This window comes from Oncorhynchus kisutch, linkage group LG15 (genome assembly GCF_002021735.2).
Source record: "Oncorhynchus kisutch isolate 150728-3 linkage group LG15, Okis_V2, whole genome shotgun sequence".
In the NCBI taxonomy this organism is placed as follows: domain Eukaryota; kingdom Metazoa; phylum Chordata; class Actinopteri; order Salmoniformes; family Salmonidae; genus Oncorhynchus; species Oncorhynchus kisutch.
In genome coordinates this window covers 54,116,035-54,141,796 of record NC_034188.2, presented here as the reverse complement: position 1 = coordinate 54,141,796, position 25,762 = coordinate 54,116,035, and the positions used below count along the sequence as shown (strand labels likewise).

Below are 25,762 nucleotides of genomic sequence, written 5' to 3'. Positions count from 1 at the left end.
GCTGGACCCCCGTCTGTTTCATTCGACCAGGATCTTAGAAATTCTGGTGTGCAGACAGAGTAATATAATTAAAAATTATGTACCTGGAGAACATAATTATCTTATCAAGAACATTAGGAAATGGTTCTTTATAGCACCATACAGGTTCCATTTTTAGCCTTATGAGCATGGCTCTTTATTGAATATTCAAATAAAAGGTTCTATATAGCACCAAATACAGTTCCGCTATGTTTACAAGACAATATTTACAAGACATATTTTTCACTATTTAGAACCTTTTTCTGTGTGTGTGGCCAGTAAGGATGGGAATTGCCAGGGACCTCACGATACGATTTTATCTATACTTAGGTGCCAATTCAATATGTATTGCGATTGTAACAATATTGCTATAATAACCATCATATTGAAGTAAACTTGGAGTCACAGATGATGGTCCACTATGACTTAAGAAAGCATGCAGTTTATTAGGCTACTAATAAAATAGGCCCTATGTTATGAACTTCATAGGGGTGGTGAAAGTGCATGGTGTTCCTTTCCAATAATTTAACGAGGGTCTTTTTTCTGGTGAGATGATCAATGCTTGACTGCCAGTTGACAAATAAAAATAGTTTCCCATCCAGTTTTTATTCTTGAGTAAAGTGTTGTGGTTCATTTCTTTACTATTAAATGAGGAGAGACAAACTTATCAAACAAGTCAGAGTTGTACTTAAACTAAATCTTTAATAGTGAGAGCTTAGCATTAACTTGTCGACGAATCACCGTTGAGAGCGCCTTGACAAATGTAAAGGTATTTTATAGCCAAGATACACCCCTTTCAACCAACATGACAAACATACAGTCAAGAGAACAAGTATTTGATAACCTGCCAAATCGGCAGTGTTTCCTACTTACAAAGCATGTGATGTCTGTCATTTTTATCATAGGTACACTTCAACTGTGAGAGACAGAATCTAAAACAAAAATCCAGAAAATCACATTGTATGATTTTTAAGTAATTAATTTGCATTTTATTGCATGACATAAGTATTTGATACATCAGAAAAGTATAACTTAATATTTGGTACAGAAACCTTTGTTTGCAATTACAGAGATCATACGTTTCCTGTAGTTCTTGACCAGGTTTGCACACACTGCAGCGGGGATTTTGGCCCACTCCTCCATACAGACCTTCTCCAGATCCTTCAAGTTTCGGGGCTGTCGCTGGGCAATACGGACTTTCAGCTCCCTCCAAAACTTTTCTATTGGGTTCAGGTCTGGAGACTGGCTAGGCCACTCCAGGACCTTGAGATGCTTCTTACGGAGCCACTCCTTAGTTGCCCTGGCTGTGTGTTTTGGGTCGTTGTCATGCTGGAAGACCCAGCCACGACCCATCTTCAATGCTCTTACTGAGGGAAGGGGTTGTTGGCCTAGATCTCGCAATACATGGCCCCGTCCATCCTCCCCTCAATACGGTGCAGTCGTCCTGTCCCCTTTGCAGAAAAGCATCCCCAAAGAATTATGTTTCCACCTCCATGCTTCACGGTTGGGATGATATTCTCGGGGTTGTACTCATCCTTCTTCTTCTTCCTCCTCCAAACACGGCAAGTGGAGTTTAGACCAAAAAGCTCTATTTTTGTCTCATCCGACCACATGACCTTCTCCCATTCCTCCTCTAGATCATCCAGATGGTCATTGGCAAACTTCAGACGGGCCTGGACATGCGCTGGCTTGAGCAGGGGGGACCTTGCGTGCGCTGCAGGATTTTAATCCATGACAGCGTGGTGTGTTACTCATGGTTTTCTTTGAGACTGTGGTCCCAGCTCTCTTCAGGTCATTGACCAGGTCCTGCCATGTAGTTCTGGGCTGATCCCTCACCTTCCTCATGATCATTGATGCCCCACGAGGTGGGATCGTGCATGGAGCCCCAGACCGAGGGTGATTGACCGTCATCTTGAACTTCTTCCATTTTCTAATAATTGTGTCAACAGTTGTTGCCTTCTCACCAAGCTGCTTGCCTATTGTCCTGTAGCCCATCCCAGCCTTGTGCAGGTCTACAATTGTATCACTGATGTCCTTACATAGCTCTCTGGTCTTGGCCATTGTGGAGAGGTTGGCGTCTGTTTGATTGAGTGTGTGGACAGGTGTCTTTTATACAGGTAACGAGTTCAAACAGGTGCAGTTAAAGAAACACTAACAGGTCTGTGAGAGCCGGAATTCTTACTGGTTGGAAGGTGATCAAATACTTATGTCATGCAATAAAATGCAAATTAATGACTTAAAAATCATACAATGCCAGCTTTATGCATCTTCGACATTATTATTACAAAGTAGGTGTTCTGCTGTGGACATGACCACTGAAATAAAACTCAACCACTGAAATAAAACTCGTTGACGAGACTGCACCAATTTAACCACTGTTTGAACCATGATTTCGAACCCTCGCGGGAATTTGATTCGTACCCCTTCCAAATCTCGTGATTCTGTGTATCGGAGGAAGACGTGGAAGTGCAAAAAACATATCTACGTAAAACCATATATCTTTTGTTTTGTTTTAGTTAAATCCACCCCAAGACGCCCGTTTTAGAAAGGTAATACATAGCTATGCTTGGAATGTATTTATCAAAATATACTTGAAAATGTGAGTTGTTTGCTAGCTTAAGGTTAGCTTGCTAGCGTGATCCGGAGGTTACTAGGCCTTGCCTTCTATCAACATTGTACATTCTCTGTATGGTTTCGGTGCTTTACATTATTTTAATAAACTAACTAACTACAACATGTATTGTTGGAGAATAACTTAGCTAAGCTTGTTATCCTGAAACATCCTTACTCCAGCTTTTTGGCTAACTAGTTAGTACAGTGCTAGTTAGCAGCTAGCAATTATTTTTCAAGTCTCGCCCAAAGAAGGACTGTTTGAACTAACAGTTGACGTTAGTTAGCAAACTAAAATAAATGCGTTTTTCAACTCCGTCTCTGAAGAGGAGGCTGCTGCTCCAAGAATGTCGGACAGTGAGGACAGCGACTTCTCTGACAACCAGAGTGAACAAAGCAGCGAAGCCGAGGAGGTGGACAAAAATGAGGCAGAGGTAAGCTAGCGCACAAGGTTCTGGCTAAAACTGCATACTAGCAAACAACATTAAGCCGCCTTATCTAACTAACGTTCGTTAGGTCGGTCACAATCGTAGCATTGTAATTCGTGTAAGATAGGGTTTTCAGCACTGTTATTACACACATAATAAATAAAGACCAAAGTAATGTAACAAGCAGCTAGCTATCTGTAACAGCACAGCGCTAACCTCGGGCTATCCAAAGTAGCTAGCCTGGCTGTGCATGGATGGACCTTGCACAGTTGAATGGGTGGGTGGAACAGATGCACCTGTGCATGCATGGCCCTCAATTTTCTACTGTATCCGAATTGATGCTAACAAATATCCTAGGTTGGCTCCAAATTGACATTGCAAGTTTCACTGCATTTGACAAAACTTGTGAGTGGTTTGAATGTTTCCCCCTAAATAGGAAGATGGGCAGGCAAGTTTATCTGGCAGTGATAAAGCAGCAGAAGAGGAAGGGGAAGACTTGGCAGATGAGGAGGAGTATGACGAAGAGGAGGAAGAGGATGATGATGACCGTCCCAGAAAGAAACCCAGGCATGGAGGTTTCATCTTGGATGAAGCCGGTAAACCAAATCTTCACTCTAATAATAGTTGTCCACATGTTCTTGCTCACCAGAAGGTTTTCATTGAATCTATCTGAAATTCTCCCTTTCCCTCTGGTTTGTTTAGATGTGGACGATGAGTATGAAGATGAAGACCCGTGGGAGGAAGGTGCTGAGGATATTTTGGAGAAAGGTGAGGTCACACATGCTGCCTTGTTTGAGGATATCTAACACCTAAGAGGGAGTTATGAATGAACAACGTTGAGGGTAGTTGTCTGTTGAGGAGGACTCAGTTCATGAACTTTGTTTAAATGATTAGAAAATAACTTTCCTATGGGTGGTGTGCAGATGCTTAGGCATGATGGATTAGTCTGTAGTATTGTTTGGATTCCAGAAGGGACGAGAAGCATTACAAGTACAATCAAAACATCTAAGCCCAAATTATTATTTGTGAGAGTGTTGACTGTGTTCTTCCTGCGCTAATAATTCCTTTTCTTGTGCATGCCTCCTTCAGTTAACGGTAAATCAATTCCAGATTTTCTGCTGTCTGTTTTCCTTGTATCTAATTAAATTGATTAGTGTTATCTCATTCAACAAGTCACATTATGTTATAACTCCACCCACATTTCCGCACTACTGCACATCTAACGGAGCACAGACGGCAAATACATTATTGGGAATTCCTATAGTAACTGGACTACCTGTATGAAGTAATACATTAGTGTATTGTATTTGACATCTGTGACCTATTTACTAGTCAGGAAAATATTGTAGAAATGCTGTTGGATGGTATGTTAACCTGACACCGGCAGAGTTATGACTTGTCAATAATCTGACCATGGTGTTCTAGGCACTTACATGATCAAAGAGGGAACCAAATGTGACCATTTGCCTGAAATGCTACCTGTTAGAAGAAAGCTAATATATGTGTGAATTAGCTAACTGATATTGTTTAAGCTTTTTATGGCACATCAATCAGCCATATCACAAAGACTCCCAATCATCCACAATACAATTATCCATAGTCTCATGTGCCATTTGGTCTAGTCTTATATCATCATTAATGTTTATTTTTTCCTTTTAATTTGTTCCTACCTGTGCACTTGCCACTCTGTGTGCACATGACAATCTCATTTGGTTCTTAATGTGTGTTCCTCCCTCTACCAAAACCTGGCTGGCCTGGAGCAGAGGAAGCTGAGGGTAAGTGTTATCTATCTTCTTCCAATAGGAAAAATACCCACCTAGCACCTGCGGCTAGACATACAGTGCATTCGGGAAGTATTCAGACCCCTTGACTTTTTCCACATTTTGTTACGTTACAGACTTATTCGAAAATGTGATCCTCCATAATGACGAAGCAAAAACAGGTTTTTAGAAATGTTTGCAAATGTGTATATACAGTTGAAGTCGGAAGTTTACATACACCATAGCCAAATACATTTAAACTCAGTTTTTCACAATTTAATCATAGTAAAAAATTATTCCCTCTCTTAGGTCAGTTAGGATCACCACTTCATTTTAAGAATGTGAAATGTCAGAATAATAGTAGTGATTTATTCAGCTTTTATTTATTTCATCACATTCCCAGTTGGTCAGAAATGTACATGCACTCAATTAGTATTTGGTAGCATTGCCTTTAAATTGTTTAACTTGGGTCAAATGTTTCTGGTAGCCTTCCACAAGCTTCCCACAATAAGTTGGGTGAATTTTGGCCCATTCCTCCTGACAGAGTTGGTGTAACTGAGTCAGGTTTGTAGGCCTCTTTGCTCGCAAACACTTTTTCACTTCTGCCCACAAATTTTCTGTTGGATTGAGGTCAGGGCTTTGTGATGGCCACTCCAATACCTTGACTTTGTTGTCCTTACCCCATTTTGCCACAACTCTGGAAGTAAGCTTGGGGTCATTGTCCATTTGGAAGACCCATTTGCGACCAAGATTTAACTTCTTGACTGATGTCCACATCATTTTCCTCCCTCATGATGCCATCTATTTTGTGAAGGGCACCAGTCCCTCCTGCAGCAAAGCACCACACAACATGATGCTGCCACACCCGGTGCTTCATGGCTGGGATGGTGTTCTTTGGCTTGCAAGCCTCCCCCTTTTTCCTCCAAACATAATGAAGGTCATTATGGCCAAACAGTTGTTTGTTTTTGTTTCATCAGACCAGAGGACATTTCTCCAAAAAGTACGATCTTTGTCCCCATGTGCAATTGCAAACCGTAGTCTGGCTTTTTTATGGCGGTTTTGGAGCAGTGCCTTCTTCCTTGCTGAGCAGCCTTTCAGGTTATGTCGATATAGGACTTGTTTTACTGTAGATACTGTTCCCTCCAGCATCTTCACAAGGTACTTTGCTGTTGTTCTGAGATTGATTTGCACTTTTCGCACCAAAGTATGTTCATCTCTAGGAGACACGTCCTTCCTGAGAGGTATGACGGCAGCGTGGTCCCATGGTGTTTATACTTGCATACTATTATTTGTACAGATGAACGTGGTACCTTCAGGCGTTTGGAACTTGCTCCCAAGGATGAACCAGACTTGTGGAGGTCAACAATTTTGGAGGTCTTGGCTAATTTCTTTTGATTTTCCCATGATGTCAAGCAAAGAGGCACTGAGTTTGAAGGTAGACCTTGAAATACATCCACAGGTACACCTCCAATTGGCTCAAATTATGTCAATTAGCCTGACAGAAGCTTTTCCAAGCTGTTTAAAGGCATGACTTAGTGTGTGTAAATGTATTTTCCACTGGGATTGTGATACAGTGAATTATAAGTGACATAATCTGTCTGTAAACAATTGTTGGAAAAATTACTTGTGTCATGCACAAAGTAGATGTCCTAACTAGAGGTCGACCGATTATGATTTTTAAACACCGATACCGATTATTGGAGGGCCAAAAAAGCCGATACCAATTAATCGGCCTATTTTATAAATAAAAAAATATAAACCAAATAATTGAATCAATCAAATATATATATATATTTTTTTATGTATTTGTAATATTGACAATTACAACAATACTGAATTAACACTTATTTTAACATAATATAATACATCAATAAAATCAATTTAGCCTCAAGTAGATAATGAAACATGTTCAATTTGGTTTAAAAAATGCAAAAACAAAGTGTTGGAGAAGAACGTAAAAGTGCAGTATGTGTCATGTAAAAAAGCTAACGTTTCAGTTCCTTGCTCAGAACATGAGAACATATGAAAGCTGGTGGTTCCTTTTAACATGAGTCTTCAATATTCCCAGGTAAGAAGTTTTAGGTTGTAGTTATTATAGACCTATTTCCCTCTATACCATTTGTATTTCATTAACCTTTTACTATTGGATGTTCTTATAGGCACTTTAGTATTGCCAGTGTAACAGTATAGCTTCCGTCCCTCTCCTCGCTCCTCCCTGGGCTCGAACCAGCAACACAACGACAACAGCCACCACATCGAAGCAGCGTTACCCATGCAGAGCAAGGGAAACAACCACCCCAAGGCTCAGAGCGAGTGAAGTTTGAAACGCTATTAGCGCACGCTAACTAGCCAGACATTTCACTTCGGTCACACCAGCCTCATCTCGGGAGTTGATAGGTTTGAAGTCATAAACCGCGCAATGCTTGATGCACAAGGAAGAGCTGCTGGCAAAACACACGAAAGTGCTGTTTGAATGAATGTTTACGCGCCTGCTTCTGCCTACCACCGCTCAGTCAGTTACTTAGATGCTTGTATGCTCAGTCAGATTATATGCAACACAGGACATGCTAGATAATATCTAGTAATATCATCAACCATGTGTAATTAACTAGTGATTCTGATTGTTTTTTATAAGATAAGTTTAATGCTAGCAACTTACCTTGGCTTACTGTATTTGCGTAACAGGCAGTCTCCTTGTGGAGTGCAACGAGAGAGAGGCAGGTCATTATTGCGTTGGACTAGTTAACTGTAAGGTTGCAAGATTGGTTCCCCGAGCTGACAAGGTGAAAATCTGTCTTTCTGCCCCTGAACGAGGCAGTTAACCCACCGTTCCTATGCCGTCATTGAAAATAAGAATGTGTTCTTAACTGACTTGCCTAGTTAAATAACCACAGGTGGACTCCAATCAAGTTGTAGGAACATCTCAAGGATGATCAATGGGAACAGGATGCATCTGAGCTCAATTTCAAGTCTCATAGCAAAGGGTCTGAATACGTATTTTAAAAAAGGTATTTCTGTTTTTTATTTTGAATGCATTTGCAAACGTTTTTTAAAAAAAAAGTCTTTTTTGCTTTGTTGTGGGGTGTTTGTAGATTGAGGAAAACATTTAATCAATTTTAGAATAAGGCTATAGTGTAACAAAATGTGGAAAAGGGGAAGGGGTCTGAATACTCTCCGAATGCACTGTAGGTGTAGGTTCTTAAAATACCACTTGTTTGAACTGAAAGAAACTTTTACGTTCAGTGTTATAGGTTAAATTGTTTTTTGTTTGCTTTATGAGTCTGCTTTACTCTTCAGTGTCCAACATTGACCATGTGGTCCTGGATGAGGATAACTCTGGCTCCCGCAGGCTGCAGAACCTCTGGAGGTAATTTGTTCTAATGGGCTACGAGTGGCTAGGCTTCTTTCCATTGATATTTCAGTTGTTACTATGCAGAGCTGTGTTCTTGAAGTCTGACATTTGAATGTTTGGATGTTTCAGAGATTCCAGAGAGGAGGCCTTGGGGGAATATTACATGAGGAAATATGCCAAGCAATCCGGAAATGAGTGAGTGTTTTCACAGTAGTAATCTGTCGAAATAGTTGGCCCAAATTTGTTTCAGAATTGTTTTGACCTGTTATCCCCTTGACTGAAATATTGTTTTTGATTCCCTTTAGTTTTCCCGGGGGTTCTGAGGAACTGTCTGATGACATCACCCAGCAGCAGCTGCTCCCTGGTGTCAAGTATGTATCAATTCACCAAAATGGGAAATAGATTTTTAGTTGACTACAACAATCCAAAATATAATTTTTCTCAATGTTCTTGGTATTATATTTTCTTTTTCAAAGGGATCCTAATCTTTGGACAGTCAAGTGTAAGGTATGGAGCTTATATTTTTGTATAGGTAGACATCTAGAAGTTCAGTACACAATTATACTTTTTTCCCCCTATGTCATGCAACATTATTTTGCCATTACAGATTGGGGAAGAGAGAGCAACTGCCATTGCCTTGATGAGGAAATTCATTGCCTATCAATTCACAGAAACGGTATGTCCCCGCCCTCATTCTCTGCATGGATATGTTCCATGTATTAAGATGCTAATGTTTGAATTTAGTGTTTTATATGATTGATCGATTGATAGCCTGTACATCTCTTGTAGATCAAAAATAAAATTGGAGCTTTGACAACCTGTGAAACTGTTTTAATTTCCTATACACCATTTCTACTCAGCCCCTCCAAATCAAGTCGGTAGTGGCTCCCGAACATGTCAAAGGTTACATCTATGTAGAGTCGTACAAGCAGACTCACGTCAAAGCTGCAATTGACGGAATAGGCAACCTGAGGATGGGCTTCTGGAACCAGCAGATGGTTCCCATCAAGGAGATGACAGACGTCCTCAAGGTGGTCAAAGAGGTGACCAACCTCAAGCCCAAGTCCTGGGTCCGACTCAAGAGAGGCCTATACAAAGATGACATCGCCCAGGTACGCATGAAACACATCGTGGAAGACAAAGGTGTGAAATGTATTTTGAAGACATAGGTAAATATCCTTATCATATTCTTGAAACATACATGTATTCTCCTCCTTCAGGTGGACTATGTGGAGCCCAGTCAAAACACGATATCACTGAAGATGATTCCCAGGATAGATTTGGACAGAATCAAGGCCCGGATGAGCATGGTAAGCAACAGCAGCACTCTGTCACCACCTGTCTACTCACCACCCTCCACTTTGATATCCCCTGACACTCTTCTTGTTGTCTGTCTCCCAGAAAGACTGGTTTGCAAAGCGGAAGAAGTTCAAGAGACCAACCCAGAGACTCTTTGATGCAGAAAAGATCAGGTACAAAGAAACATGTCTTAAAGACCATCATTATTGGGGATTTGATTACGCTATCATACATGGGTAAGATCGTTGCCTCAGTTACTTCCTGACTGTGTTTTCTTCCAGGTCACTTGGTGGGGATGTCAGCCATGATGGAGACTTCATGATATTTGAAGCTAACCGCTACAGCCGCAAAGGGTTCCTCTTCAAAAGCTTTGCCATGTCTGCTGTGGTAAGACGACCACGTTGCCTCAATGCCACTATTTTATTGGCCATTTGTTGACAACCCCATGGGGGAAAAACGGGGCAGAAAAGTGGTCTTCGTTATCTGTACCCGTGGCCCAGTCTCTTTTATCGTCTTTTACAGATCACTGAAGGAGTGAAACCCACTCTGTCGGAGCTGGAGAAGTTTGAGGACCAGCCAGAAGGCATTGATCTGGAGGTGGTGACTGAAACCGCAGGTAACACCCACTTCTAAAGCATATTCAGGACATGAGATTTGGTATTTACTTTCTGGTTTTCATTTACATGTGTATCTGTTTTTGTAAGAGACATGTCTTGTTGTGTGACCACAGGTAAAGAGCGTGAGCACAACCTCCAGGCCGGGGACAATGTGGAGGTGTGTGAAGGGGAGCTGATCAACTTGCAGGGCAAAATCCTGAGTGTGGATGGCAACAAGATCACAATCATGCCCAAGCATGAGGACCTCAAGGTAATGGCAAGCGCCAAACAGGCGACTACATTGGGAGGACATTTCACATTCGTCCTACTAGATTTGGGCCTAAATTCAAATTGTTTGGAAACACGTTCACATTGGTTAGAATTGTCAAAACAGTACATCATGTTCTGTAGGTTTTCAACAGAATTTAGTGCAGATATTCTCATGCCCTAAAGTAAGATATTCAGTCTACATGTTTTTGAAAGCAACACAAAGGCAAGGACCCTGGGTCAAGCCATTACAAGCCAAATTCTTGTTTTGCATAGGCATGATGTGGTGTTATTTATTTTTCTAGCTACATTAATTGGAATTTAATGAGAACTACCACTATAAACCAGGGGTGGGCAATCAACTGTAAAAAATATTTTAAATATTTTTAAAAAGTAATACATTTAGGACCGATATTTGTCAAAATCGGCATCAATATGGGGCCAGAAAAAAAGGCACTTTCCAAAGTCCATTATAATGTCTGCATACTTTCTATCCATTTTTAGACATTCAAGTGTAGCCTAGATTTGTTTTTCAATCCAAAATAATCATTTATAAGGATGCACCAATGTGGTGCATTTCCATTTTATGGCCTTTTTAACTATTCTAGCACATACTGCAACCAAGTTTCTATGTTTTTTTTTACAGATAATAAGAAAATATGTGAAATTACTTTAATATAGGAAAGGTGTCAATTGTTTTATTTGCATCACAAAGTGACTGAAATGCATCTGAAAGGCATTGTAAAGTTCAGGAAAACATCCGGGAAGCTCACCAGTGTCCTGCGCGTGTCCTGCGCGGCTTGTGAGTATCGTAGAGGAAAACAGAAGACAGTGTTCCTGAGTTCTTCCAACCGTTCAAACACTAGAGCCAAAATCCGCTAATAGCAGACATCGGGGGTTACTACAGTTCTATAAACTAAGCGGCGCAATCAGCTGACTACAGACAAGCTCTTTAAAAAAAAATATATATAAAATCCACCGCAGGCTGCATTTAATTGGCTGGCGGGCCAGATCCTGTTTCAGCCAAGTCAAATAGCCTGCAGAGGAAACTGGATTTCCTACTATTTGTGACAAATTGAGTATGTAGTATGCTTATTGGTCAGAGTATGGATATAGTTTGTATGCCAAAAGTTCCTGGATGTCCTACTACAATCACCAAAATACGAAGTATACAAGCAGTGGACACTATTTCTGTGCTTTTAGGGCCAATAATGCAAATCTTCAGAAAATGGGTGTGGCTTCACACATTTTTCAGATTTGAAGAAAAAGGCGGAAAATATGCAGCCGAAGTCCGACTAGAGGATATACAAATTCATTGCATATCAATGTAATGAAGTAATTACTTTTCAATTAAGTTACGTTACACTTTATGTTGGCTGACAATTGGTTAGCTTCGCTAGCCTTACGAACAGCATAGCATATCATTACAGCAGCTATATGTACCAGTATGTTAGCTAGCTACCTAATGTTAGTTAGTTAGTTGGCTACTAATACATAAAACTTGCCAGTATATTAACTATATGCTATCTAACTACCCAATATATATTGTCTTGATTATTCATGTATTTCTTAGCATACCTTAGTGGTATAGTGGTTGTGCGTTCTCAATGGACATTGTTAATGAAGTCGTAAGATGTCTAGCTAGTAATGTGTTATACTTACAAGCTAGCAAGAAGTTGCATAGCAACAGCATCAACTTCCGGTAGTACACTCAACGGAAAGCATATCGTTTGTTTACGGTATACTAAAATGAAAGTGTATAGTTTTTTATTTATTTATTTAACTAGGCAAGTCAGTTAAGAACAAATTCTTATTTGCAATGACGGCCTAGGAACAGTGGGTTAACTGCCTGTTCAGGGGCAGAACGACAGACTTACCAGCTCGGGAGTTTTGAACTTACAACCTTCCGGTTGCTAGTCCAACACTCTAACCACTAGGCTACCCTGCCGCCCCATAGTATGTAGTATACAGTATGTTAGTATGGGTATTCGAACACATCTAATGAATGACCCGGGGTCAAGCGGTTACAAACCAGGTTACAAACCAGGGCCCAGATTCACAAAACCTTAAGAAGATTCTTCTTAACTGCCATTTTTTCCTTAACTATATGAAGAAAGTTAAAAGTTGCTATTCCTCAATTAAGTTTTATTTTTTCCCTATGTTTCTTCCTAATAAAGAAAAGAAAATAGGATTCTTATGTTTTAGGATTTGTTATTGGAAATGTACTTAACTTTAGGACAGCTAAACCCTTGTCTTCTAACAACTGGATATTTTTGTAGCCATTAACGTTTTGTTACACCAATGCCACAGACAAAGTTGGCTACCGGACATTTTGAATACAACAAGAAAACAAATGAAATGCATGTTATGTAGCTAGCTAGTGTTAAATAGCTAGAGTTAGCTTGTCAATTTGCAAAGAAGAACTTGGCTAACTTAGCTAGCTAACTTACCGGTCACGCAGTCCTTCTACCACCGTCTCTCCAATCATGGACAACACCTTCTCCTCCAGCTGGTCCACATGAATGGTCGATACTCCCCCTCCAGTCTTCTTCTACTCCTTGCTTCTGTCAGCTCACTTCTTAGCTGCCAACTTGATGCCGGACCACTTTTTTACAGCGTCACTGTCCCTTGCCATACCCTCGATGGCAGAGACAGAATCAGCTTCTCTCTGCCATCCTCTTTTTGGTCTCTGCAGTGACCCGCAGTTATCGAGTCTCCCCAACAGCAATCTTTCCCTGCTGCTATTTTCTCGAACCATGTCGTCAAGCTCTTGTTTGCTGAAGATTTCTTGCACTTTCCTTGGTTTTCCATTTTTATTTGTGATATAGTCTTATGGCTATAATCTGGGGGGGAAAAGTGTTTTTGTTTATAGTTTGCGAGCCAAAAAATAATATATATTCTCGAGACATAAAGCAGATTAATAAATGGAAATATCTACACTTCATTATAGTGGGCCAAAGCCTATGTTCCCTGTCACATAGGCTTATTTATTGGTTCCAAGCACGTCACTAATGTCAATGCCACAAAGAAGATATTTCCGAAGTTCTTAGGAGCTTCGTAAATATAAGAACTATGAATTCCTAAGAACATTTTGAGGAATTGCACTTATGAACTTCTTATTTTTTTTCCTTTTAACTTCTTAGGTATTTTTCTTAAGTAATGTTTTGTGAGTCCGGTCCCAGATTATTTTTTGCATAGGAAGGGTCTGGTGTCAAGGTCGACCGATTAATCGGAATGGCCGATTTCAAGTTTACAAAACAATCGTAAATCGGTATTTTTGGATACCGATTTGGCCTTTTATTTTTTTTTATTTTTTTTTATTTTTTACACCTTTATTTAACTAAGCAAGTCAGTTAAGAACACATTCTTATTTTCAATGACGGCCTAGGAACGGTGGGTTAACTTCCTTGTTCAGTGGCAGAACGCCAGATTTTTTTACCTTGTCAGCTCGGGGATTCAATCTTGCAACCTTACAGCTAACTAGTCCAACGCTCTAACCACCTGCCTTTCATTGCACTCCACGAGGAGCCTGCCTGTTACGCGAATGCAGTAAGAAGCCAATGTAAGTTGCTAGCTAGCATTAAACTTATCTTATAAAAAACAATCAATCATAATCACAAGTTAACTACACATGGTTGATGATATTATTAGTTTATCTAGCATGTCCTGCGTTGCATATAATCGATGCGGTGTGCATTCGCGGAAAAAGGACTGTCGTTGCTCCTACGTGTACCTAACCATAAACATCAATGCCTTTTCTTAAAATCAATACACAGAAGCATATATTTTTTATCCTGCATATTTAGCTAAAAGAAATTCAGGTTAGCAGGCAATATTAACCAGGTGAAATTGTGTCACTTCTCTTGCGTTCATTGCACGCAGAGTCAGGGTATATGCGATAATAATAAACGTTTTGTTTTCGAAATGATAGTTTCCGGATTCGACCATATTAATTTCTGTGTGTTATGTCATAATTAAGTCTACGATTTGATAGAGCAGTCTGACTGAGCGATGGTAGGCAGCAGCAGGCTCGTAAGCATTCATTCAAACAGCACTTTTGTGCATTTTGCCAGCAGCTCTTCACTCTGCTTCAAGCATTGCGCTGTTTATGACTTGAAGCCTATCAACTCCCGAGATTAGGCTGGTGTAACCGATGTGAAATGGCTAGCTAGGTTGCGGGGTGTGCGCTAATAGCGTTTCAAACATCACTCGCTCTGAGACTTGGAGTAGTTGTTCCCCTTGCTCTGCATGGGTAACGCTGCTTCGAGGGTGGCTGTTGTCGATGTGTTCCTGGTTCGAGCCCAGGTAGGGGCGAGGAGAGGGACTTAAGCTATACTGTTACACTGGCAACACTAAAGTGCCTATAAGAACATCCAATAGTCAAAAGTATATGGAATACAAATGGTATAGAGAGAAATAGTCCTATAAATACTATATTAACTACAACCTAAAACCTCTTACCTTAGAATATTGAAGTCTCATGTTAAAAGGAACCACCAGCTTTCATATGTTCTCGTGTTCTGAGCAAGGAACTTAAACATTTGCTTTTTTACATGGCGCATATTGCACTTTTACTTTCTTCTCCAACACTTTGTCTTTGCATTATTTAAACCAAATTGAACATGTTTCATTATTTGAGGCTAAATTGATTTTTATTGATGTATTATATTAAGTTAAAATAAGTGTTCATTCAGTATTGTTGTAATAGTCATTATTACAAATACATTTTAAAAATCGTCCGATTAATCGGTATCGGCGTTGAAAAATCATATTCGGGCGACCTCTAGTCTGGTGGTATTTATTAGTCAAGCCACAAACTGGAAGTTAGAGAGAAATACCAGAAACATAACATCAGAGCATGATGAAGACATTAGGCTTCCCAGAAATGTGGGACGGATAGAATTACAGGCTCAACACATTCACGAGGCAACCAGACATTCCCACTGTGTTCTGTTCATTCTCAACGGCACTGATGCAAAATAATGGTTTGTCATTGATGCCTGGTCTGTGTGCAGGATCCTCTGGAGTTCCCGGCCCACGAGTTGAGGAAGTACTTCCGTATGGGTGACCACGTCAAGGTGATAGCAGGCCGCTACGAGGGCGACACCGGCCTCATCGTACGTGTGGAGGAGAACTTTGTCATCCTCTTCTCTGACCTCACCATGCACGAGGTAAGCAACGTCACATTATTGGACTCTGATATCAACTTGTTTGTTATAATGATGTTTTTTGCATAATTCCCATGTAACTTCAGTGAACCATTATCGATGTTACGGGGGTGTGTGTGCTCTACAGTTGAAGGTCCTGCCCAGAGACTTGCAGCTGTGCTCTGAGACGGCATCAGGGGTAGATGCCGGGGGCCAGCACGAGTGGGGGGAGCTGGTCCAACTGGACCCCCAGACCGTGGGAGTTATTGTCAGGCTGGAGAGGGAGACATTCCAGGTTGTTATCCTTAATCTTCCAGAATTAATCAGGTTCAGATCTAGGCAAATTATTTTATAAACGATTGGGTATGTGGGCTTAGAGTTGTGCCTGCTGGAAAGATGTTTTGTCCCATTTCATCTGTTCTTGGAATGGGTACTTGTGTGATATTGCGCAATTTTAAAATTGGTTCCTTGTGTAACGTATATTAAATTGTGACAGATGAGCCTGAATCCCTATAGGGCTCACACATGTATTCCTCCTCTTCTCCCCAGGTCCTCAACATGCATGGCAAGGTGCTGACAGTGCGTCACCAGGCAGTGAATCGACGGAAAGACAACCGCTTTGCCGTGGCACTGGACTCTGAGCAGAACAATATCCACGTCAAAGACATCGTCAAGGTCATCGACGGGCCACACTCGGTAAGATTCACGACCACAGTTCTGCTTTCTGTAGGTCTAAACTCATAGAAAATGTATTTCTCAACTCCAGCTATAGTAGGGCCCTATAAAATCGATGTGGAAGAACACGGACGGAATCATGGAATCCAGACATTAAAACGTAATTCAACAATATTTCAAAATGTATATGTTGGTTGGAAATCAAATAAATGTATTGAACTTATTAGAACACTTTATTAATTTGCCTAAGATGATCATAATAAATTAACAAAATGCATCAGTGATTCTTACTTTCTGAAGAGTCAACACAAAATTGCCTCTATCTGTGAGTGTGTTTGTCTACAGCACCACTTTGTGTAGCCGTTAGCGATGATGCTAATGAGAACCGGGTTCTGGTAGATGGAAAAGATTTCCAAAAAACCTTAATTAAATGTTAACTACAAAGTAGTCTGTCTACCTGGCAGAATAATCCTAATTATTTGCATCATTCTAGTGGCAAGTTGTTTAGCAAAGTCTGCAATCACACGTGTGCTATAGAAACACTGCTAACCAAAAGTCTTTTGCAGTTGCACACTTGAGGTAAAGAGCATCTGTACCCAAAAATTAAAATTCCTTAGATTTTCCCCAGACGTTAAATGTGGTTTCCTGATGTCGTTTAAGCCTTGTTGTGGACTTAGAACGTACAATGTTGTTTTTGTATCCTGATTTTTAAAGAGTGCGAGGATCTGAAAACTGGAAAATGTCATTTGGGGGGAAACTAAATGGAATTAAGCAAAAAATGTCATATTTTCTAGGGCTCTACTATTGGCCTCCATCTAGGTTTGGCTACTGTACTTTAAAAGCCAGTTTCTTCCCTCATTTACAAATTTGGAGCAGTTGGCTTGAAGAGCCTTTTCATGCTCAAAATGGGACTGTATGTTGAGTTTTACGCCATATCGCCCCATCTCGAGCTGTTTTTCTATTTGCAAGAGGTACGATTAGCATGAATAGATTGTTAGCATATAAGTGGTGTGTGGTTTGTTTGCCAGGGGCGTGAGGGGGAGATCCGCCACATTTTCAGAGGCTTTGCCTTCTTGCACTGCAAGAAGCTGGTGGAGAACGGGGGCATGTTTGTCTGCAAGACACGCCACGTGGTGCTGGCCGGGGGCTCCAAGGTCAGTCTCCCACTCGCTTTCACCGCATCACCACTTTTACATCACGTTCCAGTCTTCCATCTACTCTTAACCTTCTCCAGTGGGACCCATCAGAGGTGTTGTTGACATCTGATTCTTCCATTCTTTGGCTATAGCCCCGAGATGTCACCAACTTCACTGTGGGAGGCTTCGCGCCTATGAGTCCACGCATCAGCAGCCCTATGCATCCAGGTGGTGGTGGTGAGTAGAGTACAGCTCAGCTCACAGAGATCATGTGTTGATAGACCCAGTCATCATAAACTGTTTATTGCACAGCTGTTGTTCATTTGTAGATATTAGGGAACGGACTCTTAGTGCAGGATACAACACTAAACTACTATCAGGCCAGAAGTCTTAAACAACCCCTGTCCTCTACTTCAGGCCAGCAGCAGAGGGGCGGTGGAGGTGGAGGACAGATGGGGCGTGGCCGGGGCAGGAGGGACAACGACCTGATTGGACAGACAGTCCGCATCTCCCAGGGACCATACAAGGGTAATGCTGCGTTCATAACATCTCGTAAATTAGTAAATATCAGCTTACAACTGGGAAAAATCTGCTTGAACACCTCTTCTGGTAATTACTAGTGGGAAACACATTTATCATCTCTGAGCAACAACTTCTCCCACATGCTGGAAATCTGACATCGCATACTATTGAAATGATCTCAGTAACATAATTTTCGGCGGGAAATGCAACAGAAAAATATTATTTTATAATAATTTTCAAAAAACATTTTAATAAACAATAGATATTTCTAACAATATAATTTGTTTGAGAGCCTGATACGTGTACTTTCAGTTTATGGTTGACGCAGCTGTTTGCCATTAGCCAATCTGAGTTCTCAATGAGTTCAAAGCATGTGAATACACACTAGTTTCTCATAGTTTAGGTCACATGGGAACCAGACAGTGTTGTCTTCTGCCATAGAATGAACAATAGGCACGTTTTGCAGAAGATGCTGTTGCACCATGGGTGTTTGAGTTCCAACACTTACCCCAATGTGAATAAGAAGGATTATCTTTTGGCTTAACTGTTGCCATTATTTCCCAGGGTATATTGGAGTGGTGAAGGACGCCACAGAGTCGACAGCCAGAGTGGAACTGCACTCGACATGCCAGACCATCTCTGTGGACCGACAGCGTCTCACCACAATGTTTGTTCACATCACAGATATATTATAGTGATATATTGTGAATTCAGTTTTATATTAATGCAGTATTTCACCTTTTGAGTGTTATTGTGTGTTGACGTGTTTTTGTTACATTCAGGGGAGCCAAGAGGCATGGAGGAATGACTTCCACCCACGGACGCACCCCCATGTACGGTTCCCAGACCCCCATGTACGGGACAGGCTCCCGTACCCCTATGTACGGCTCTCAGACCCCCTTACACGATGGTGAGACGCACACCCCCACCAAGGGAATACCTCTATGGACCTCCGTCAGAATATATACCCCCATGACCTGCAGTAGAGCTTGTTCTCATTGTGGTGATTCTTGTTCCCCACAGGGAGCCGTACTCCTCACTACGGCTCGCAGACGCCGCTGCATGATGGGAGCAGGACGCCGGGGCAGAGCGGAGCGTGGGACCCCAATAACCCCAACACACCGTCCAGGTAGGCTACACGTCCTGGCAGCCTGGAGGCCCCGCTTGTGTTGTATAGGGCTCTCTCTGTCATGTCAAAGCAAAGTGTCTTTGTCATATGCCAACCATATGGGTAGTGTACACAAGTACAATGAAAATAGAGTTCTTGCCAGCTCTCCTCTCAACAATGTTTCAGCTACAGAAAAATATTAAATGAAAGATTAGTAGAAAAAATACATCTATGGTTGATAAGGGTTTGTTGGTCTTGGTCTTTTGTGTCAAAGTTGAATACAGCTTTTGTCTGTACTTACTACAGATCCTGAGAAGATGTTTCCCTAATAGGATGATTTTTTGGAAGCAGTCTTTAACCTGTTCCTCTGGTTTCAGGGCGGATGACGACTATGAGTTTGGTTATGATGACGAGCCCTCCCCGTCCCCTCAGGGCTACGGGGGCACGCCTAACCCCCAGACCCCCGGCTACCCAGAGGTGCTGTCACCCCAGGTCAACCCCCAGTACAACCCCCAGACACCAGGCACCCCAGCCATGTGAGACACACACACACACACAATATTTTTGGTTGTTTCCTGTTGTCTTCAATGTCTCTAGGCCCCTTTTACAGTGGCGATCAACTGCTCAATGTGGATTTGATTTTCTCTGTCCTAGCCAAGTCCACTGTGTGTGTTCCTCAGGTACAACACAGAACAGTACTCGCCGTACGCTGCCCCCTCCCCACAGGGCTCGTACCAGCCCAGCCCCAGTCCTCAGAGTTACCATCAGGTGGCACCCAGCCCAGTGGGCTACCAGAACACACACTCACCAGCCAGCTACCACCCCACCCCCTCACCCATGGCATATCAGGTAAGACCCACCACGCTTGACATTAGCTTTTTAGCCACTTAATAGGATATTTTTTAAACATTTTTACTTAACACCATTTCTATGTCACTGTATGATGCAAGGAACCATTTGACAAAATAAAATTAATGTGTCAGGCTTGAATACATTTGTCTGTCTCAAAATACAACACTGCCCCTTCAAGGCTCCCCTGGAGGATGGTGGGCCACGCCTGGTAGCCTATGAAAATATTGGAACATAACAATCACAACCAAATACATTTTATGTCTTTATAAAATAATTCCCTCTAGTGCTTGAGATTAAGGGCGTCGTCCCTGGGACGAGAAAACATGACAAATCCAAAATTCATATAACCACTTTTTTAAAGCAATAAGGCTGCTGCAACCTATCAAACCGTTTAGCTTAAAATGTTGATAGAAATGTTGATGGCTGTAGGCTACACGTGAATATTCCAAAGTGCAATTGGTGGGAAAACACCGTTCTCAAAAGCACACCGCACTCGCAAGTGTTTTCACGTGACAGAGAATATCCATTAGAAATGAAGAGGGGGGGGTCTAAAGGTGCAGCAACTAGCAATGGGTTACTAATATGACCAGGATTGTGCCTTTTGGCTGTTTGACAATAACATAAGTTAAATTGGAAAACAATGGAACATAGGACTAAGCTTCTTTGAAACAAGTTAAGACATGCTTCATCAAATGACATTAAACTTCCAGGTTTTAAACAATTAAGTTTATTGTTAAATCGTTTTAAAAATGTTGACCGCATTGCTCAGATTCAAGTTGGGTGATGTGCGGTGTGCAAAAAGCACTGTCCTTCACTCTCCGGTCTTGTGATGACTTGGTCCGAACAAACCATGCCCGTCAACAGAATCAAGCCTTTAGGCGTTCATTTTTATTATCCTTCGTTATATTTGTCAAACATGACTGGTGTTTAGCCTATATTTATCTAATTAGAAGTGTCATTAAAGTTTGGCAAAAATGTTTGCCACCTCCCTCATGTCCGCATCGGTTTGGACATGAAGCTGTAGCCAATCTGCATATCACCTACACTTTGGATATGTAAGCCTTTTTCTTTATTTATGTACAGTACTTGTCAAAAGTTTGGACACACCTACTCATTCAAGGGCTTTTATTTTTTACTATTTTCTACATTGTAGAATAATAGTGAAGACATCAAAACTATGAAATAACACACATGGAATTATGTAGTAACCAAAAAGGTGTTAAACATATCAAAATGAGGCCTCCCGGGTGGCGCAGTGGTTAAGGGCTGTGCCACCAGAGACTCTGGGTTCGCGCCCAGGCTCTGTCGTAACCGTCCGCGACCGGGAGGTCCGTGGGGCGACGCACAATTGGCCTAGCGTCGTCCGGGTTAGGGAGGGTTTCGCCAGTAGGGATATCCTTGTCTCATTGCGCACCAGTCACTCCTGTGTCGGGCCGGGTGCAGTGCACGCTAACCAAGGTTGCCAGGTGCACGGTGTTTCCTCAGACACATTGGTGCGGCTGGCTTCCGGGTTGGATGCGCGCTGTGTTAAGAAGCAGTGCGGGTTGGTTGGGTTGTGTATCGGAGGACGCATGACTTTCGACCTTCGTCTCTCCCGAGCCCGTACGGGAGTTGTAGCGATGGGACAAGATAGTAGCTACTAACAATTGGATACCACGAAATTGGGGAGGAAAAGGGGGTAACATTTTTAAAATACAATTAAAATATATTTAAAAAATTCAACATCAAAGTAGCCACCCTTTGCCTTGATGACAGCTTTGCACACTCTTTGCATTTCTGGACTTAGTCTTTTACCAAATAAGGGAAAATACTACCACTCCTACCTTGTCACAATACAACTAATTGGCTCAAACGCATTAAGGAAGGAAATTCCACAAATTAACTTTTAAGAAGGCACACCTGTTAATTGAAATGCATTCGTTGACTACCTCATGAAGGTGGTTGAGAGAATGCCAAGAGTGTGCAAAGCTGTCAAGGCAAAGGGTGACTACTTTTTTGGTTACTATATGATTCCATATGTGTTATTTCATAGTTTTGATGTCTTCACTGTTATTTTACAATGTAGAAAATAGTAAAAAATTAAGAAAAACCCTGGAATAAGTAGGTGTGTCCAAACTTCTGACTGGTACTGTATATGAAAAATAGATTTGAATATTATTCCATTGTTGGCTTCTCTGATCAAATTCTGATTGGAGTAATTGTTTGAAATAGTTTTTGTCAATTTGGACAACTTAAATCTACACAGAGTTTACAAAATATCTGTGACGGACGAATATCTCTTTCCGTGACGGACTGACCAGGTGAAATCATTGATCCCTTTAATTGATGTCACTTGTTAAATCCACTCCAAACAGTGTAGATGAAGGGGAGGAGATGGGATAAAGAATGATTTTGAAGCCTTGAGACAATTGAGATATGGATTGTGTATGTATGCCATTCAGAGGGTGAATGGGCAAGACAAAAAAAAACGTATGTGCCTTTTGAATGGGGTATGGTAGTAGGTGCCAGGCACAGCGGTTTATGTCAAGAACTACAACACAGTTTCCTGTGTATCAAGAATAGTGCACCACCCAAAGGACATCCAGCCAACTAGACACAATTGTGGGAAGCCTTGGAGTCAACATGGGCCATCATCCCTGTGGAACACTTATGACACCTTGTATAGTGCATGCCACGACGAATTTAGGCTAAGGGGGTATATTCTTCTTGTCCAACCTTTTTTTGCGGGGGGGGGGGGGGGGGGGCTGGGTTAATGTCGAGCCCTGCCACACACGCCATATTTCCCAGACATGTCTTTAGTATTTATTTCTCTTTAAGGTTGATGCAATATGCGTTGTAGCATTCAGTGTGTTGACATTGTGTGTGCTCATTCTTTCCCGCTAAGACTTTGTTTATAAAATGTAATGTCTTGCCAGGGGAAATGTATTTTAGGATCAAACGCATTTAAATGCTGATCTGTATCCAGTTTCCCAAAAGGCTAATAAGTTCCCTAGAACTCTTGTTAATTACTGACAGCCTCCACTATTCTTGTGGTCCAGATGTGTTCTTTCCCTTCTGTGTCACTTTATACTTAGTTCTCTGCTAAACATATAATCAAGATATTTATCCGTCTCTTTGACTGCTGATAACTTCACAATGAAGTTCACTATAAATACAACGGTGCCAATGTCTTTGCAATTGATTCAAACAAGTGTAGGCTAAGTTGAACTGGGATGTCTGCATTAAAAGATGAATACAGTAGGTTACATAGGCTTATATATTGAAATCAATTTCATGTTCAATCAAGTTCTGTTGCTAATTTTTAAATACTGCCTAGGTCTGTAATTATTGTCTTAATATATATGATATATATGACCCGTTCCAAGTGGGTCAGAAGTTTATATACACTCAATTAGTATTTGGTAGCATTGCCTTTTAACTTGGGTCACACGTTTCGGGTAGCCTTCCACCAGCTTCCCACAATAAGTTGGGTGAATTTTGGCCCATTCCTCCTGACAGCTGGTGTAACCCGAGTCAAGTTTGTAGGCCTCCTTGCTTACGCATGCTTTTTCAGTCCTGCCCACAAATTTTCTATAGGATTGAGGTCTGGGCTTTGTGATGGCCACTCCAATAAATTTACTTTGTTGTCCTTAAGCCACTTTGCCACAACTTTGGAAGTATGCTCATTGGTCATGGTCATTGTCCATTTGGAAGACCCATTTGCGACCTAGCTTGCGACCAAGCTTTAACTTCCTGACTAATGTCTTGAGATGTTGCTTGAATGTATCCACATAATTTTCCTGCATCATGATGCCATCTATTTTGTGAAGTGCACCAGTCCCTCCTGCAGCAAAGCACCCCCACAATATGATGGTGCCACCCCTGTGCTTCACGGTTGGGATGGTGTTCTTCAGCTTGCAAGCCTCCCCCTTTATCCTCCAAACATAGGGATTGTCATTATGGCCAAACAGTTATATTTTTGTTTCATCAGACCAGAAGACATTTCTCAAAAAAGTACGATCTTTGTCCCCTTGTGCAGTTGCAAACCGTACACTGGCTTTTTTATGGCGGTTTTGTGGCTTCTTCCTTGCTGAGTGGCCTTTCAGGTTATGTTGATATATATGACTTGTTTTACTGTGGATGTAGATACTTTTGTACTTGTTTCCTCCAGCATCTTCACAAGGTCCTTTGCTGTTGTTCTGGGATTGATTTGCACTTTTCGCACCAAAGTACGTTCATCTCTAGGAGACGGAACGTGTCTCCTTCCTGAGCAGTATGACGGCTGCGTGGTCCCATGGTGTTTATACTTGCGTACTATTGTTTGTACAGATGAATGTGGTACCTTCAGGCATTTGGAAATTGCTCCCAATGATGAACCAGACTTGTGGAGGTCTACAATTGTTTTCCTGAGGTCTTGGTTGATTTCTTTTGATTTTCCCATGATGTCAAGCACTGAATTTGAAGGTAGGCCTTGAAATACATCCATAGGTACACCTCCAATTGACTCAAATGATGTCAATTAGCCTATCAGAAGCTTCTATAGCCATGACATATTCTGGAATTTTTCAAGCTGTTTTAAAGGCACAGTCAACTTTGTGTATATAAACTTCTGACCCACTTGAATTGTGATACAATTTTTGGAAATAATTACTTAGATGTCCTTACCGAATGCCAAAACTATAGTTTAACAAGAAATTTGTGGAGTGGTTGAAAAACGAGTTTTAATGACTCTAACCTAAGTGTATGTAAACTTACGACTTGAGAGCAGCCTTTTATTTGATCCCATCAGTATGGACACATGCTCCAACAACTATGCAAACGTTCTCTCTGCGTGGTGTTTTGAAAAATGAGTGTTACGTCTTCGGCTGCTGTAGGAACGATGCGTCGGGTAAAACACTTAAGCCTAAGTTCCATCGCAAGAATCCCGGCTTTGATCTTTGTCTCCTACTGTCGACCCAGGCCAGTCCGAGCCCCAGCCCGGTAGGCTACAGCCCCATGACCCCCGGCGCCCCCTCCCCGGGCGGCTACAATCCCCACACCCCCGGCTCCAACATCGACCAGACCTCTTGCGACTGGGTCACCACCGACATCCTGGTGCGCGTTAAAGACACCTTCCTGGACAGCCAGGTGGTTAACCAGACAGGCATCATTCGCAGTGTCACGGTGAGTAGCAAAGATCACACTACCTCTCCACGTTGTTATTATTATATTATATATTGTTATTATAGCCATGTTATTATAGCCATCTTAACCATGTGTTACGTTGACGAGTTTGTTCTATCAAACACAACATGAATGCTCTGAACCATGTACTCCATCGTTGACCTGATGCATCTTCTCCTTCCTCAGGGTGGCATGTGCTCAGTCTTCCTCCAGGACACAGAGAAGGTGGTGAGCATCTCCAGTGAACACCTGGAGCCTGTCACCCCAACTAAGAACAACAAGGTAAGGCTTCTTCTCAAAACAACACCCCTTTTGAGCTCACAGGGGTCTGGGGAAACTGGGCAGTGCATAGATGCATGGTTCTTTGGGTTCATAAGGCCCTGGCTGCTCATGGTGTGTTGTCTGTGGTGCTTCTCTCCAGGTGAAGGTGATTCTAGGGGAGGACCGCGAGGCCACGGGGATCCTACTGAGTATCGACGGGGACGACGGCATCGTAAGGATGGAGCTGGATGACCAGCTGAAGATTCTCAACCTCCGCTTCCTTGGCAAGCTGGAGCTCTGAGCCATCACACCCCAACCTCACACCCTCACTGCAAAGCAGCGTCACTCAAAACAAGCAGAATATGTGCCCCCATGTTCACTATCAAAGATTAAAGTGAGAAATGTTTTTTCATTTAGTCAAATGTGTGGTCTTAGTGAAATCCCATCGGTTTTTAGTGGTCTGTGATTGTAATTTTTTGTCTATTGCTTTACATTTTTGGTTTAGAAACTACCTTTTGGGTGAGAGTATACTATGTCAATAAATGTGAACTGTTTCAATGTGTGGTGTCTTTAAAAACATTGCGTTTTG

General features: G+C 41.7%; 1 protein-coding gene across 2 annotated transcripts; it reads left to right on the top strand.

Moving 5' to 3' along the window:
* The first annotated feature begins 2,414 nt into the window (after window positions 1-2,414).
* LOC109905487 (transcription elongation factor SPT5) lies at window positions 2,415-25,735 on the top strand. 2 transcript variants are annotated; one of them, XM_031790517.1, is made up of 31 exons: window positions 2,415-2,567; window positions 2,956-3,062; window positions 3,493-3,652; window positions 3,759-3,824; window positions 4,146-4,151; window positions 4,820-4,831; window positions 8,114-8,183; window positions 8,298-8,363; window positions 8,474-8,539; window positions 8,645-8,675; window positions 8,776-8,844; window positions 9,029-9,280; window positions 9,389-9,478; window positions 9,570-9,640; window positions 9,749-9,854; window positions 9,990-10,083; window positions 10,198-10,334; window positions 15,346-15,501; window positions 15,626-15,772; window positions 16,027-16,173; window positions 17,181-17,306; window positions 17,441-17,525; window positions 17,706-17,816; window positions 18,375-18,477; window positions 18,593-18,720; window positions 18,834-18,939; window positions 19,296-19,454; window positions 19,599-19,767; window positions 24,709-24,912; window positions 25,099-25,194; window positions 25,334-25,735. In XM_031790517.1, the coding sequence occupies exons 2-31, from the start codon at window positions 2,976-2,978 to the stop codon at window positions 25,472-25,474; spliced, it is 3,261 nt and encodes a 1,086-aa protein (XP_031646377.1). In that variant the 5' UTR covers window positions 2,415-2,567; window positions 2,956-2,975; the 3' UTR covers window positions 25,475-25,735. The 2 variants fall into 2 exon arrangements, with proteins under 2 accessions (XP_031646377.1, XP_020358470.1); XM_020502881.2 differs by lacking the exon at window positions 4,146-4,151.
* Window positions 25,736-25,762: the final 27 nt, after the last annotated feature.